General features: G+C 39.3%; 2 protein-coding genes across 3 annotated transcripts in view; one reads left to right on the top strand and one right to left on the bottom strand.

Moving 5' to 3' along the window:
- Positions 1–1,039, bottom strand: part of si:ch211-215c18.3 — a 4,497-nt gene extending 3,458 nt beyond the window's left edge. The window contains exons 1-2 of the mRNA XM_035666951.1: positions 881–1,039; positions 366–487 (exon numbers count right to left, since the gene is read on the bottom strand). Coding sequence (XP_035522844.1) covers positions 366–435 — 70 coding nt within the window. The 5' untranslated portion in view covers positions 436–487; positions 881–1,039. The remainder of the gene's footprint in view (positions 1–365; positions 488–880) is intronic.
- A 10,239-nt stretch (positions 1,040–11,278) lies between these two features.
- Positions 11,279–15,339, top strand: part of f11r.1 (F11 receptor, tandem duplicate 1) — an 8,581-nt gene continuing 4,520 nt past the window's right edge. The window contains exons 1-3 of one of the 2 annotated variants that reach the window (XM_035667255.1): positions 11,279–11,403; positions 11,541–11,649; positions 14,380–14,439. In XM_035667255.1, coding sequence (XP_035523148.1) covers positions 11,598–11,649; positions 14,380–14,439 — 112 coding nt within the window. In that variant the 5' untranslated portion in view covers positions 11,279–11,403; positions 11,541–11,597. The other variant, XM_035667254.1, reaches the window with a different exon arrangement.

The raw sequence follows: 15,339 nt of genomic DNA, 5'->3' as shown, positions 1-15,339 counted from the left end.
ATGTGCAAAGTCCAAGGCGTGAGGGCAGAGTTTTAAGGATAATATAACAGCAACTACAGTAACTACTCATTTCACCCCAATCTCCCATTCAGTTCTAAAAGTATAACTTGGGTGGAAAGTAACTACATCCTTTTGTAAAGGTCTAAATTTGTATTACATAATCATCATGAATCATTACTGATCTCTGTGGTTAAATTAGGTAATGTCACCTTTGCTGCAGTATCACTGAATCTGAATCAGTCTGTCTGATTTTTTTATGATCAGTCACAGTAAGCCTACATAAATCCAACATCAAATGAACTTCTGTCATGTAATGCCATGGTGCCAGTGTGAACATAATTAAATACACAAGAAATCCCACATACTGTGAGTCTGATGAGTCATCATTATCCTGCCAAAGAGGAGACAGGCCGTGGCGAACAGGTGCAGCTCCATAGCGACTGGTATCTGTCCGATCAGCTCAATAACCTTCACACCACCCTATGGCCTGGCAGAGTTCAACATGGGACAACATGACAAAGTTGAACATGCAGCACAAGATGCTTAAAATCTATAGACACACAGTAATCATGCAACCTATAACTGCACCAGATATCAGCCTAATGTAGCGCAGTAGCCTATCACCAGGCCTGGATGTGGTGTTCTGCCTGCAGCCCAAATGCAGATAGGACTACGCCCATGCAGTGTCTTAGCGCTGCAGCAAACTGCCGAGCTGCCCTCACTGTATATGCGCACACTGTGTCCTTACTGCGGCTGGAAGAACCGGACAGTCATGCAGGCGTGCTTCTGACACATGCAAAACGGATCTGAAAACGTTAGTTACAGACAGGACGACGCCTCATTATTCCCCCTCCACTGCAGATGACAGGACCGCTCTTACCTGATGTTTGGTCCCTGTCCCGAGGTTGAGCTGCGCCGGTGTGCCGGTATGCGGAGCAGCATCAGCAGCATCAGCAGCTTCAGCAGAGCAGCGCTGACTTTTGGACTGAGGGATACAGTTATTGCTCTGTACGTCCTCACTCACACAACACACACCACACACACACACACACACACACACACACACTCACACATACACATAGGCTGTTATCCCATACATTACGCTGTCCCCAGAGCAAGGACCCAGGAGTAACCCAATTTTGGGGATGAAATTAATTTCACTTTGCTTCCATTGATCAGGTAATAAAGTTACTGGCCAGACCAGATATGTTATGCTCTTAACCCCGCCGACTAATGAGAAGGTGGTAAAGTCTTTATATTGGAGTTTCTACATTACAAAAGTTGGGGAACTGGCAAGGAACCAACCACTTTGCTTTTCATATCACTACACACCCAGATGCTCTCTTTTTTTGGGGAGGGGGGAGACTATTGTATCATACCTTGGTGCAGAAGAAGAGTTCCCTCTGCAGGACAAAAATGGAAATACAGGAATCAATGTTTTAGTGACATTAGTGTAAAAAGTTAGGTGTGGGTGAAGCATGATGCACACATGCTCAAACATTCAAACCTCCTTTGACTTCCAAAGCCCCAGGTGTAAAGTGTAATTATACATTTGTTCCTTACCACTCATTCACTTTAGGCCTGTGGAGGGTTTAACATACAGGCCTTCCTCTGCAGTGGTTTCTCCTCTGCAACTTTGGCAGCGTTAGAGACAGAGCACTAAGAGTGACAAATGATCTTTCTCTTATAACATTCCCTTTGTTGTTTAGAGATTCCACAGATCACAAATGCAATGCAGTTCATACTTGCTGCAGCATCTGGAGAGGGGAGTGGTGTTCATTGTAAACTAATTCTACAGACCAACACTGACACAGAAATTCGCTCTCAATCTGCATAGAGACACAAAGTAATCAGACAAAGTGCAAACTACACCATACAGTACGTTGCTGTAGCCAACTAGAGTAATAATAGCAGACCTGGATGTGCTGTTTTGCCTGCAGCCCAATGCAGGGTGCAGATGAGACTACACCAATGCAGTGTTTTTACACTGTGTTTCGGGTCAGTGGGACATTAAGCACTAAGATGCAACATTGTTTGGTATTGTTACACAGTGAAAATATTACACAAATATTTAATATGCTAAATTGTAATTTAATAAAGATACATATTTAATGTTGTAATGATTGATGAAAATGCTATTATAGGAATAGGAAAAACGTTATGTAATATATCATTTCAATAGTTCAAATGAACAACCTCCACTGTCCAATAATCATAATGATATTTCCTTGTTAGTGAATTTTATCTTTTAACACAAATTAATTAAATAAGGGCCTGGATACATACATACAGACCTAGAAGTTGTAATTACAGAGTTTGGACACAATAGAGAGGTCCCTTTCTTATTTTGGAAAAAATACATAGTATATTAGTAAATGGAGAAAGACAAATAATTTTTTGATACAGTTTGAATTGTGCCATGAATTACACAATTGTTTGGTAACTTTTGTCAAGAAGTTTGAAGTGTTGAAATATGGGACAGTAAAAATACGTTTAAATACGAAAAACAAGCCATGGCTATCTCTACAAGCTAACAGTACCCGGAGGTGCTGCAGTTTCGATACCTGAGTTTCGTACTGGGATGTAATCACAGCAACAAGTTTTCCTCGATCGATCGTTTCCATTCTGATAAAAGGATGAGTAGCTGCAAACACAATTTTTTATTTTATTTTTTTGTTTTAAACTTTATTAAGTTTATTCAAGTAATAAACAGGCATCATCAATATGGATGCTAAGTTTACCTAACATAAATCCATCCAAGCAGGATATATTAACAGAAAAAATCTCAAATAATAGTTAACTTAAAGGGGATTTAATTAAGATATAATGCAAGTAATTTAGACCGTCTTCAGGCACTTCTCTTTTCCAGTTCTCTTAAGGATTTTAAGAAAATCTTCAGGTCATTACATAAAAATTCAACATCTTTGTTTTGCATAAAAACACCAAACTTAACATTATGATATTCAAAACCAGGTATTCTTTGTAATGAACCACGCATGCATTCTGTTAGCTTATCAACATTACAGGTGTAAAAAAGATGTTCCTGAGACAAAATGTACATACATTACTATCTAAATTAAATCTTACTCTTAAGAATTGGATGGATAAATATCGTTAATTGTTTTGGAATGAACCTCCTTCACTTTTACAGTGTCACCCTTGAAAACATTTAAAGATAAAACATAACAGGAAGAGGAAAGCATTGTTTTGTAATTAGTTATCTCAAAATTGTGTTATCACATTTACTATCTAAAATCTTTTAGTTATCAATCAACAGATTAGCAGATGTAAATAGTAAATATAGAATAGTGTAACATTCTTTTTATCAGATTGATCAAAGCCACAGAAATAGTGTTGACTACTAAAGAATATTGTCTATATGAGCAATTCAAATAACATTTTGTTTTGAAATCAGTATGACTTAATATATTCCTGCATTCATCCATTAAATGTATTATAAAAATGTATAATGCTATATAACTCCTTTCTCCATCAATCAAAGATTTCCTCTTGTGTAAAATATACCTGTTATTACAGATTGGCGTAAAATTATTGCTGCAAACACATCAGGAAAGTTAAATTTAGTTGTTGGCAATGTATACTGTGAGACAAGAGATGTAGTTCACTGAGTTTCAGTTTCACACAAAACTAAATGGTACGATAACAAACCTACAACAAACTGAGAGTTTCTTGACTTGCAAAATTATCTTTTTAATCAATATGTCGTATATAATATCAAATACGAAGCAATATTCTGTTACTGCGTTGCCTATTTCTCACCCAAAATCATTTCAGAAACATATTTTAGTGTACTGTTTAGCTGTAATACGAGATTGTGTGTGACCAGGCGAGCCACCATTGTTTCTTGCTACGGATGAGTCGAAACTGTGCAACCAGTGAGCGCAGCTCAACTCACAGTATGTCCAACCATCATGGCAATGACCATAATGCCAGATTAGAGGCTTCAAAACGGTACTACACAAACCAATTGGTGACGTCACGGTAAGTTCACACTGCAGGAGGAGTAATAAACACTGAAACATGTACAACTAAGGACTTTGAGAGCTAGTGACTAAATCAATTTGTGGTTTTATACTAGTGTAATGGTGGTGTAGTATAGTAGTACTAGCATAGAAAATAGGTGATGGCTCTGCATTTGATCTGCAGTGTATCAACAGCAGCATCCAGCAGAGGAGCAGCAGGGCTCACAGCTACAGAATCTCTAATGAATACTTTTGGCAGGGATCACTACGCCTGCTTCCTCTGCTATTGATGGGCAGAAGGGAGCAGACAGAATTGTGAAAACATGCAGTGTTAATATATCAACTAAAATACAGCATAAAGTGACGGATATCCTCTGCTTTCATTGTTTGCTGTGGTCTGTGCCTTTCAGAGAGCTCTGCAACCATTCTGTCAGTGTCCTGGGAGACTGCTTCAGTGTGGCAGTTGTTCAGCAACTGTCCAGGAAGGACCTTGAGAAAATGGATGAGGAGTGTGAAGAGGATAAAGAGGATACAGAGGATGCAGTTAGAGGATACAGAGAATACAGTCATCCTAGCTCAGTGGATTTAACATGTAATTCTAGTTGTTCGTAATGATTTTGAGCCAATCTTGCATGATTTTACATAGCCATAGCCATTAGTATTTAAATAAAGCTTTTGTCACATTATATATTCAGTTATACAGAGCTGCTGACTACTGGCAGTGGTGGCTGCATACGTCTGTGTTGAAGCGGGCGAAAGATCTAGTAACTGAGGTAGTAAATGAGAGGCTTGTCATGAGTATTCCTCGCCATGCCAGGCTCAGTAACCCACTAGACTGATACTGACTTGTCCATTTTTGTGACTTAGCACTAGCTAGCTAGATCCTAGCAAGCCAGCTAGGCAATTAGAAAGATGGGCGTGGCATATCAGATTTTGATATGTTATACATTGATATAAATTATATTTCATAATAATACACATAATAACAATTATCCAATTCTTTTAGGTCCCCCAAAGATCCCCAGGTGGCAACGTTGGTTTGGTTCACACAAATCATTTTCAGCTCAGGATGAATTATAATAACTTTGGCCATCTCTGATTCTTCAAGTAACACCATCGAGTCAAAAAATGTCAGCTGGTCCAATGTTTTGGTTTATAAAATCACCCACAAAACGAATCACATTCGCGTCAGCCTCAGCTGTATTAAGTGTTAATATTAGCATGCTAACACACTAAACTAAGATGAACATGGTAAACATTACCTGCTTCACATCAGCATGTTAGCATTGCCATTGTGAGCATGTTAGCATGCTGACATTACCATTTAGCCTAGAAGTACAACCTCACTGAGCCGCTAGCGTGGCTGTAGACTCTAGTATGGTTAAACCATTACCAAGTACCAAGAGCCCATTGACAGTAGACTGCAGCGGCCATGGGCCCTCTCTCTCTCCCCCCATTCCTGTCACTATCCATTAGAGGCAATAAAGGCCAAAAGCATGAGCATGAAATAGTGTTCGCAGGTCATTACAGCTGCCTGTTTAAATGCAGACTGGTCAGTTAAATCTGTTGTTAAAATCAGTCTTCTCAACTTTTACTGCCATACATCCTCCAACCAGGCTTATATAATAATAATAATAATAATAATAATATATAATTTCCAAAAGCTCCCTTTTCCATCGCTGGTAAGGTATTCAGATTTATTCACTCCGGAGACCATTTCCTAAAGCTCGGTTTTTGGTTGAAAAAAAGTGTAAAAAGCTTAGCGTGGACCTACTCTGGATCAGTGGCGGTTTTGACATAGCCCTCTTAATAGTCTAATTTGGCACTTAGACTGCTTTAATGTGATATTAATGTAGTTATTAATTAGCCTTTTAGCAGAATACTCAGGCACATATTTTATCACCTTGTGTGTAGTGGATCTTTAATACATAAGTTGAATTTAATTATCTGTGTATTTGATATGTATATATTCTAATTTATGTTGATAAAAGTCGCTGAGAAACTGCTGACACGTATTGTAGTTGCACACAGGACGTGGAAATGGAGAACAGCTGCTGAGGTGTCTCAGATAATCAAACCCTCATCACAATATTTCCTATCTCTTTCTTGTTCAGCAGCCTGAATTAAATTTTTCAATGTGTGGCCAGAGGTTTATGTATTGACATATGATCCTCTGGTAAAACAGGAGAAAAATCAATAAAAATCCTTATACAATACTGAGAAATGTCCCCAAAGTCCACGGGAGCAGCATTTTCTCCCTCTCTCCTCCCTTTCTGTCCCTCTCCCTCCCTCTCTCCTCTGTTTCTTCTATAAGCCGACCTCTACTGTATCTACCCCTGGCATCACACTGCAGAGCACTGAGGAAAGCTCAAACTGCATCAGACAAGGTGAGAATGATTCATATACTATTATTTGCTGGATTTGAGCCATGGTAAAATATTGAACAGTGTTTTGAACGTACATAATTCTTTTCTTTTAGTCTAAATATTTGGTTTAACACTGGAGTCAGCACTAAAGCAAATATTTGAATCAAGGCGAGAGTAGGTTTGCATCAGGCAAACAAAATAGAGCTAAACTGCTTGTGTATTTTCTTAACACAATGATCACAAGTGGGCAAATAATCAGCCCGTGTTCTCGAGAGAGAGGTGAAGCACAGAAATGTGTCAATGTTGGCAATTTACCAGTGAAGTTGGCAGTTCATCTCTTTGCAGCATAAACAGTGAGGCTGTATTGTACTCAGTTGTTCAGTATTATGGCACAATGACTTTTCTACAGTAACCTGTGTGGGTTTGCGTAGAGCTGCAGAAGTGTGGTATCCATGTCTCTGAAATCTGACCCCGCTTTTTACTGCAGAGTCAGCTTTATTTGATTTGAATCTCAATAATGTAAAGCGTGAAAGCAAAATAAATAGGCTAGCTGTTTGGCTCTGGTGTTGCAATTGGCTGTTATTAGTTTGCTTTGACTGTTACATTCTTTTTTTGTTTCAGGAAAGTTGGAAGAATGTTCTTTCTTGCCACAATTTTACTTTTTGGTAAGATCATTTATGGTTTATGTAATGTTAACAGTACATTTGTTGTAATATTTGCATGTTTTTCTCTTCTGAGTGAGTTTCTAGCATTGTTCATTGCATAAGTTTGTAAATGGGTGCTTTTAAAGGCTTTGGTACATATCTGATCACCACTTTGTGTTATATGACACACAGGCTTTGCGTCAGCCCAGAAGGTGATTCAGTTGAGCTACTGCTCAATAGATGAACACAACCTCAGGATGGATTGCAAATATGCACTTCCCGCCGAGGCACCAGAGCCATATTGCAAGTATACAAATGGTGAGAGGCTCTTTGACACCACCGACCCAGATGAGGAGCAGCATGCCCCCTTCAAGAAACGCGCCAAAGCCCGCATGTTTCCAGGCAACATCTGTCGCCTGCTGTTTAAAAACCTGCCCAATGGCAAGTCCAACTTCACCTGCAACATCAAATATGCCGACTCAGTCACAGCGACCAAAACCTCAGTGGTTGAGAAAAGTAAGCTGCTTTGTACTCACGGTCATTGTTTACCACAGCTACGCACATCCTGTTATTTTACACGCAAAAAAAAAACATTTGAGTGACTGCCAAACAAAATGCTCCTCCTTTTGAACCTGCATTATTTTTCTTATTGCAGAGCTCCTCCTCCCCTGCTCAGCGTTGAGTGTCCTATTACAAAGCTGCAGTGGCCTACTGCTGACCTTGGTGACACTTCCCATGCTGCTGGAAATTAACTGGCTGTGAACAAGGCGCCAAACTGCCGCTTACGTTAACACTGCACCCATAATCATCTGGTGACTGCTATTGGACTCTCCTGAAGTTGTGTGTATGCACAAAGTGCAATGAGTTGAACTGAATGTACGTACAGTATTATATTTGGTATGTCACAGGCCTGCTTGCGCTGCATCTTGCACTCAATACTAAACACACACAGTACTACTGCATACACTTTATACTCTACAGTACTCTGACATATAAACAGTTGTGTGAAATGACAGTAGAAATCTGTTGGATCCATGTTGACGTCTGACAGACTTGCCTAACGTGGGGATGAGGAAAAAGCATGAATGTGACTTAGTCCTAAAACTGAAAGTCTATATTCTGTAATATCTAATGTGTACAATCAATAGTTTTAGTAATTTTATTTAATGTAATGGGAGATAATGAGTTTTAGCCTCTAGTCTTAATAACAAGATAGGAAGAACTATCTATGAGGATGACAAATGGAAGGGATTTTAAAGAGGGATGAAAACTGCTTTTGTTAAACTATCTACAGATTTTACCAGACAAAAGTGATGCAGTGTTGCACTCCGCAACGTGACATTATTGCTGAGTTTCATCACTTAAGGTAAGCAATCTATTTTCCCTGACTGAAATCTATCCCCAGTGTCTCTTCTTGGCTGCCAAATGATGAGGACAGATAGAGGCGACCTTGTGCCACACAGGTCCACTAGAGGAAGATTGTGTTGTCGATAAGATCTGGGTAGGGCAACAAAGATAGCTTTGGAAGGATTTAATCTAATCATAAGCAGAGAAACAAAAACTTTAAAACTGTTTTTAACTGACCACCTATGGTTGCATGAGCAATAATGTCTCTATTCTACTCTATTCTATTCTGAAGGGACAATGTATAAAGTCCCTCCACTATGGTGACAAAGAAAACCAAAAGACAAACTCAGTTTTCATTTTGCCTTTCACTTGTGCCTGAGACACATGATCCATGTTCAGCCGAGGCTTGTTGTCATAAATATACAGTAGTCTCTGAACGCTATACGTTTAGCCAGATCCACATTTATGGTTCTATTTATAGATTTACACTGAATATGCTTTATATGGTGCAATGTTTTCTCTGATAATGTAAAGGATTTTTACTTATGTACATAGTTGAGTAGGTGGTGTGTAGCTAAAGCACAATCATTTAATTGCACTAAAAAGCACTGCTGTAATAATGTACTGTATAATGACAATAAACTTAACTGAAACTTAACAGCATTAACAAACAAGAACAATGCTCCTTAAATTACTGCAAACCAAACAATTGAATGTGTTTATGCATGAACTCTAGCATGCATATGTGTATTATGCTGAAGGTGTTGGTGATGTCCTGTAGAGGGCAGCACTGGGTCAAACTGGACTATGCTTGAAAGAGAAAAAGGAAATGGTTGCAGGGGTTACAGTCATAGGGGAATACCACACTTTAAAAATATGCAAAGCAGAGTGTCTTGTTTGAGCAGGTACTTAAAGGATTAACAGCATGTTATTTCACCTTAAAATAAAAGGATATATAATATGATGGTTTGTCTGTGCAGAGCAAATGTTTTGTCTGTGTCTAAATAACAACGTAATTTACATCGAATTGATAAAGAGTGCTTAATCACTATTGCAAGTTGTTTTATTGCAAATTTTTACAAATGTGTTTACCAGACACCTTGGCACCCATAGATTCATCATATGTAGACAACCAAATAAAGTATGTAGATGCTTGAACAGTACAACCATTTGTAATTGTCTAACATCTCATTTTAAAACAGTGAGCTTTAATAAGCTGCTATACCAGCCGCAAAACTTCTAGGAAGGTCTTTGTCAACATTTAGGAACGTGGCTGCTGTTATTTATGAGGTAGAGCGGGATGTCCGCCCAATCAGAAGGTTGGTGGTTCGGTCCCTGCCTCCTCCTGCTTCATGTCCAAGTGTCCTTGAGCAAGAAACTGAACCCCAAATTGCTCTCAATGTTGTACCATTGGTGTGTGGATGAATTAGTTTCTGATTGTGATGAGCCTTTGCCATGAATGTGTGTAAATAAGTGAATGTGGCATGTAGTAGGCCTATAAAGCGCTTTGAGCGGTCGGGGGACTACAATGGCGCTATATGAGAGCAGTGCCTTTACATTTCATTCAGCCACAAGAACACTGGGGAGCTCAGGTGTTGATGTTGGGTGATAAGGCCTTAGTCAGAGTTTCAGTTCATCCAAAACCAAACCATTTCTATATGGACTTCTCTTTAGGAGGTATTTGGCCTTCCCAAAAATTGTTGCCACAAAGTTAGAAGCACACTCTTTTTTAAAATATGCTGTAGCATTATGATTTCCCTTAATTGGAAATAAGAAGCATAGGCCAAAAGCATGTAAAACAGTCCCAGACGAAAGTATCCTAAGTATGTGTCCACATACTTTCGGCCACATGGTGTAATCTTACATCTACAGACAGTTACAGGATGGAGAGTGGCAATATTTTGTCATGCTGATAGGAACAACTGTAAATGTGCCGGGTTAAACATTTATATTTCCACATTGTGCACTCAAGCTGGGTAAGTCATTATGTTGCCTCATCATCAGCACGCCCACTGTGCATCCAGGAGCACTTATGTAACACATAATAAAGAATTCCAGAGGGCTGCATCATGCACCTGACCTTACATTGAGGTCAGGTGGTGATGTGTTTACATTAACGGTGCTATTGTTTCAACTAAATTAATGCAATACACATAGCCCACTGGTGTATGACAAAACACTACAAAAGTGCCCTCCTGGATGCCCCTGTGGTAGATGAAACATGATACGGGTTGGGGCATTGTGGTTCTCTGTGTGATTGCAGTGCACTCTAGCGGTGCTTTTGTCAACGCCATAATATGCCTACGCCCATATGGCTGGTTCTCTAAATGGTTAAATGGTAAATAGTTCATATGTTCTAGTGTGTTTTTGTTACAGAAGTGTAATACTAAATACTACTAATACTAATGCTTCTAAATCTAAATCTTTACCAGGGTTTGGAACTGTTTCACCACAAAGAATTCAAAACTTTCTGTGTGTCCTTTTTATATTTTCCCCTCCTGCCCCTCAGACAGCCTTACCTACCTACCTACCTACTTTTCGAAGTTTATCGAGACGTTGATATGTGATGTTGTGTCTATGATCGCTGTTTCAAATACATGTATTATACATTTCCAGTGCGACTGCAATCATTTTTAACTTGGAAATTAAAATAGCTGCCCCATATCTCCAAATGAATGTGAATGTGGTAATATGATGGTTATATTATTAGGTCTTATATAACCTAGTTTAATAATAATAATAATAATAGTAATAATAATAATAATAATAATAATAGAACATGTTTTCCACTGATTAATTAACATTATAAAATCCCTTTAATATGCCTCAAGAATTGTGGCGCTCACAGTAATCATTATAGTGTATTAGTTATATGTTTCCACTATTATGGCTGAGTGAATATAGTCACATAGTTGTGCAAGACAGTTTCACTTCTGGATTTTTTTTGGTCTTGGATTTTGGTCTGGTCAAACCTGTTTTTCCACTCTGTCGTCACCCACGCACCTGAGACGATCCCTGGACCGGAAGTTACCGAGCTTGTTGTCACCTGGGTGGACCCAGCAGGTGAGAGCAGACTCCTAGCAGGAAGAAAAAAACGTCGACACAGTGAATAACAAGTTGGGGAAACGTAAACTCGTAGTAAACTGGTCGTTTATTCGACGCAAGGGCGGATTTTTGCTTATTTCCTGTTGGTTTTTCAGGAGTATTTGTTGAGAGGTGAAGCCGTCGTGTAACAGAAACGGACCCCGCTGGTCGACATGTTTGTCAACGGGCTGCTCTCGGTGGCTTTGTTCTTCCTCGCAGCTACAGGTGAGTCTTCTTTTCTTTTCTTTTTTAGTTTGAGGACAGTCAACGCTTAAAGTATTTCTTGCTGTACAGTTCCAACTCAACAAAAGTCGCAATAGTAGTGACCATTCGGCCCTTTAACTCCAAATGAAGTGTAACAGTTTTGTTTGTAAGTAAGTATCGTACATTGAACCTCGGGCCTGCTCCTGGAAACAAAATGTTGGCCTGTTCTCTCTCTGCGCTGCTGAGCTCAGGAGGTTGCTGGTGAGGGAAAGTGGATATAACAACATATGATAAAAAATAGGATTATCTTTTGTAGTTTACAAAAAAAACTAAACAAGGTGTGGAGATTAGTTCCTCCTATTCAGTTCAAATTGCCATTGTGTTTCCACATCCCTGTTCCTGTAGTGACCATAGGAGAGGAACACTGGAATCATATTAAACCAGAATGAGACCACAGTTAGATTAATAAAGAGCACAATTAAGGTCCCACAAGAGTTGCTTTACACTTAGTCAACTTTTAGTTGATTTCATGTGTGAACGGGATCAAGAAAGCAGCTCCATAAATTTGTATCCGAATTAAAATGTGTGAGATTGTCATGTTCACAAGGCCAGCTGCCACTCATCATGTGGTGAGGTATTTGAATTGGTCTGTGGGAGGGAGGACCATTATTTCCAGTAAGTAGCCGCAGCTGATCTCCTGGTTATTGACTCTGACCATGAAAATGACTGTTTGGCTGTCTAACCTGTGTGTGTTAGCAGCTCTTTACTCTGAAGGACATTTATCACCACAACCCTGAAACTCGCAAGTATGCAAACAAATGAGTCACGCCGTACTCTGGTTTCATTTTACACTGGAGGGTTATCTCCCCTACTAAACCAAAACTGTGACACAGACCTGGGCCTAAATATCTGCAGGGTGCCGAGGGAGTCTGAATGTCCTTTAAGAATCCACCATAATCATTTGAGTAAGGATATGTGTGTAATTGGTACACACATTGATTTAAAGTCTTGCTGTTCGTACATATATTTTAATCTTGTGACATTGGTGTTGTGTACAGTGACAGTTAATGATTAACCTGCTGCTGCTGTCTCCGTATTACACATCCTTGTTAAAGGTAGTAGTTTAAGTCCCAACACTTGCAGTAATGGCGATGGTTTAATGTCATGTAAAGTGGTGCCATAGATGCAAATGCGGTGCGACAAGCTCGTGACTGTATGCATAAATGATTCAGTCGGCGTGTTTCTGTTGTAGCAGCACTGCTGGGCCTGGAAAGACCTGGTTTCAGCCAGACTGTTGACAGTTTCACCGGAAGTTTTCTGGCTCAGCAGTCAGGAATTAGACACCTTTTTTTTTGTCCACACCTTGATTGAGTGTGAGCATGCGCTGACACGGGTGGGTGTTCTCAGCAGTTCTTTACAGTCTTTTTACTTCCGTGTGTCTGAGCTTTTGCACTTTCTAACTTATCATTCAGATTGCTTTTTTCTTTTCTTTTCATTCAGATATTCAGTTTACCATCACTGGGTTATGGAAACCCAGTAATATTAACATGTTAAGAGTATATTTTTGGAATTTAGCAAAAAAGTTACTAAATTAAATGATGACCTATTAGTGGATTAATCAACTATGTGTTTCAGCCCTGCTTGTTTGTTAAACCAAGTACTGAAAATATCTAAGTATGGAATTGTTCCTCTACATTTTGATGCCTGATCCATCACCTCTTTCTCATATCAGTCCCACCTAAACTTGCCTTCCTCACGGTTGATGAGTCTACATGACTCCTCTTTTTTCAAAGCAGACCAGCAGATTTCATGTATTATTATTAACTGATTGTAATCTTCACCAAGACGGAGCGGCCCCAGCCTTACTTCCAGCAGTCCTCCCGTCTGCTGCAGCTCCTTGTGCTCATCCTTATAAATGTTATAACACAGTGTGTTTATCTAGCTGTAATCTCATATGAGGGACATCAAAAATACAGGCCTCCAGCTCTGCAAGCCCACTTGAATATCATTTTGTTTAGATGGTTGATTTTGCACTGTAAGCGAGAGCCCATTCAATACAACACGACGGTGCCCAGTCTACTTTGAGTGAAGGATTATACTCAAAGGAAGTGAGAATTTAGACTCAGCACCTTTTTTAAATTGATGTGAGGACTGTCTGTCTCTTAGGTCTTTAGGGACATTATTTTGACATCCTAAGCAAACTCAAACACTGACTACAGGGGTCATCTAGTCACTAATATTTCAGTGTGTAAAATAAGTCATGCTGTGCTTATTATTCCTGTATATACTGTACATTGTGTTAGTGCTGGGCTGTGTAACGCATTGACCAGTATACTGGTCTTAATTTCCCATATCATATGAATTTCTCAAATACTGCCTTATGAGTGCATAGCTGAACCAACTGCTGTAACGCTTCAATATTGTTTCTGCTGTGAACAGCGCCATTGTCGGGGCAAACTGTGTGGCATGTATTGAGAGGGTAGCCTTACTAACGGATTAGAACAATTAATAAATTATCTCTCTTAAACAGGGTAAAACTACACGGCACACAACAATATGAGAAATATCTCTTTCAATATTACTATTTTAATATTTAGTTTGTAAAAGGAAGCAATGTTAAAGTTCTTGATATATATATATATATATATATATTTTTTTTTTTTCTAAGTTCCCTTTCGTTGACTGTCTCTATTATGTTTGTGTAATCTACTGGAATATCTGTTCATGTTATTTTTGTCTTTGTGTGTCCAGGTGTTAGTGGCTTTTCAGTCACTACTTCCAATGCAGATGTGCGCGTGAAAGAAAATGCAGGTGAGTCCTGAACATATAACATGATGGGAATGTAGAGGTAAAGCCTGGAAATAAATGAGTAGTTCAACGTAGTTTGCACGATCTTACTACTATTTCCAATAAAAAGGTGGAATTATTTTGTACCCAGGTCCTGCTATAAGTATAGGTCAGTGTCAGATTTCAGCCCTTGATGTGTTGTAAATTCTAATTATGTATCCCAAAATAATAGTTTCCATTCTTTTATTCTCTCTGTCCTGAAGAGCAGAGATGGGAAGGTTGGCTTTGTCTTGTTACCCAATAGGAGATTATTGCTGTTCAGTAATCCTGCTCACGCTCTTTTATTCTCTCTGACTGAGAGTTCACGGTCATTAGTTTTTCAGTAGAAATGACTTTGCTGGATGTGTGTAACTACAGAGGGGAATATACCTGAGGCTGTATGTTGTCTTCTTAATAACATTAACATGTAGTTGCTGTTTTGAGGAGGCGCACAGGCGCTGTTTCTGTTATGTTGTAGTGAGCGTTGAAACCCAAAAGCAGAACATGGACAATAGTTGGAGAAAACTTTGCAGTAGATTTATCTGATAATGATATTGTTGAGGCTGAGTAGATGAATGTAGAGTTTCACAGTGGGCAGGCAGAGAGCGCTAGGCTGACACCAAGCTCCAGAGAGAAATGAACCTGAAGCAAAGAAAAAGCACAGTGTCAGGCAGGAGATTCAAAGTGACACAGGGAATAATCGGGACTGGAGCCAGAGTTTGAACGTATGTACCAACATAAGTGAACTGAACAAACTGGCAAAGTCGAGGAGTGAAGAGCCGAGGTAGATATAGGGCTCCTGATTGGTGGATGAGTGTGCAAGGTGATTGCAGCATGAGGAAGACTGGAGCGCCACGCCCAGACAGAGAGAGAGAGACACACACA

Source organism: Morone saxatilis, unplaced genomic scaffold (genome assembly GCF_004916995.1).
Source record: "Morone saxatilis isolate NCDOM2014 unplaced genomic scaffold, NCSU_SB_2.0 Contig20, whole genome shotgun sequence".
Lineage (NCBI taxonomy): Eukaryota > Metazoa > Chordata > Actinopteri > Moronidae > Morone > Morone saxatilis.
Note: the sequence above shows the minus strand (reverse complement) of the source record. Positions and strands in the feature narration are given on the sequence as shown.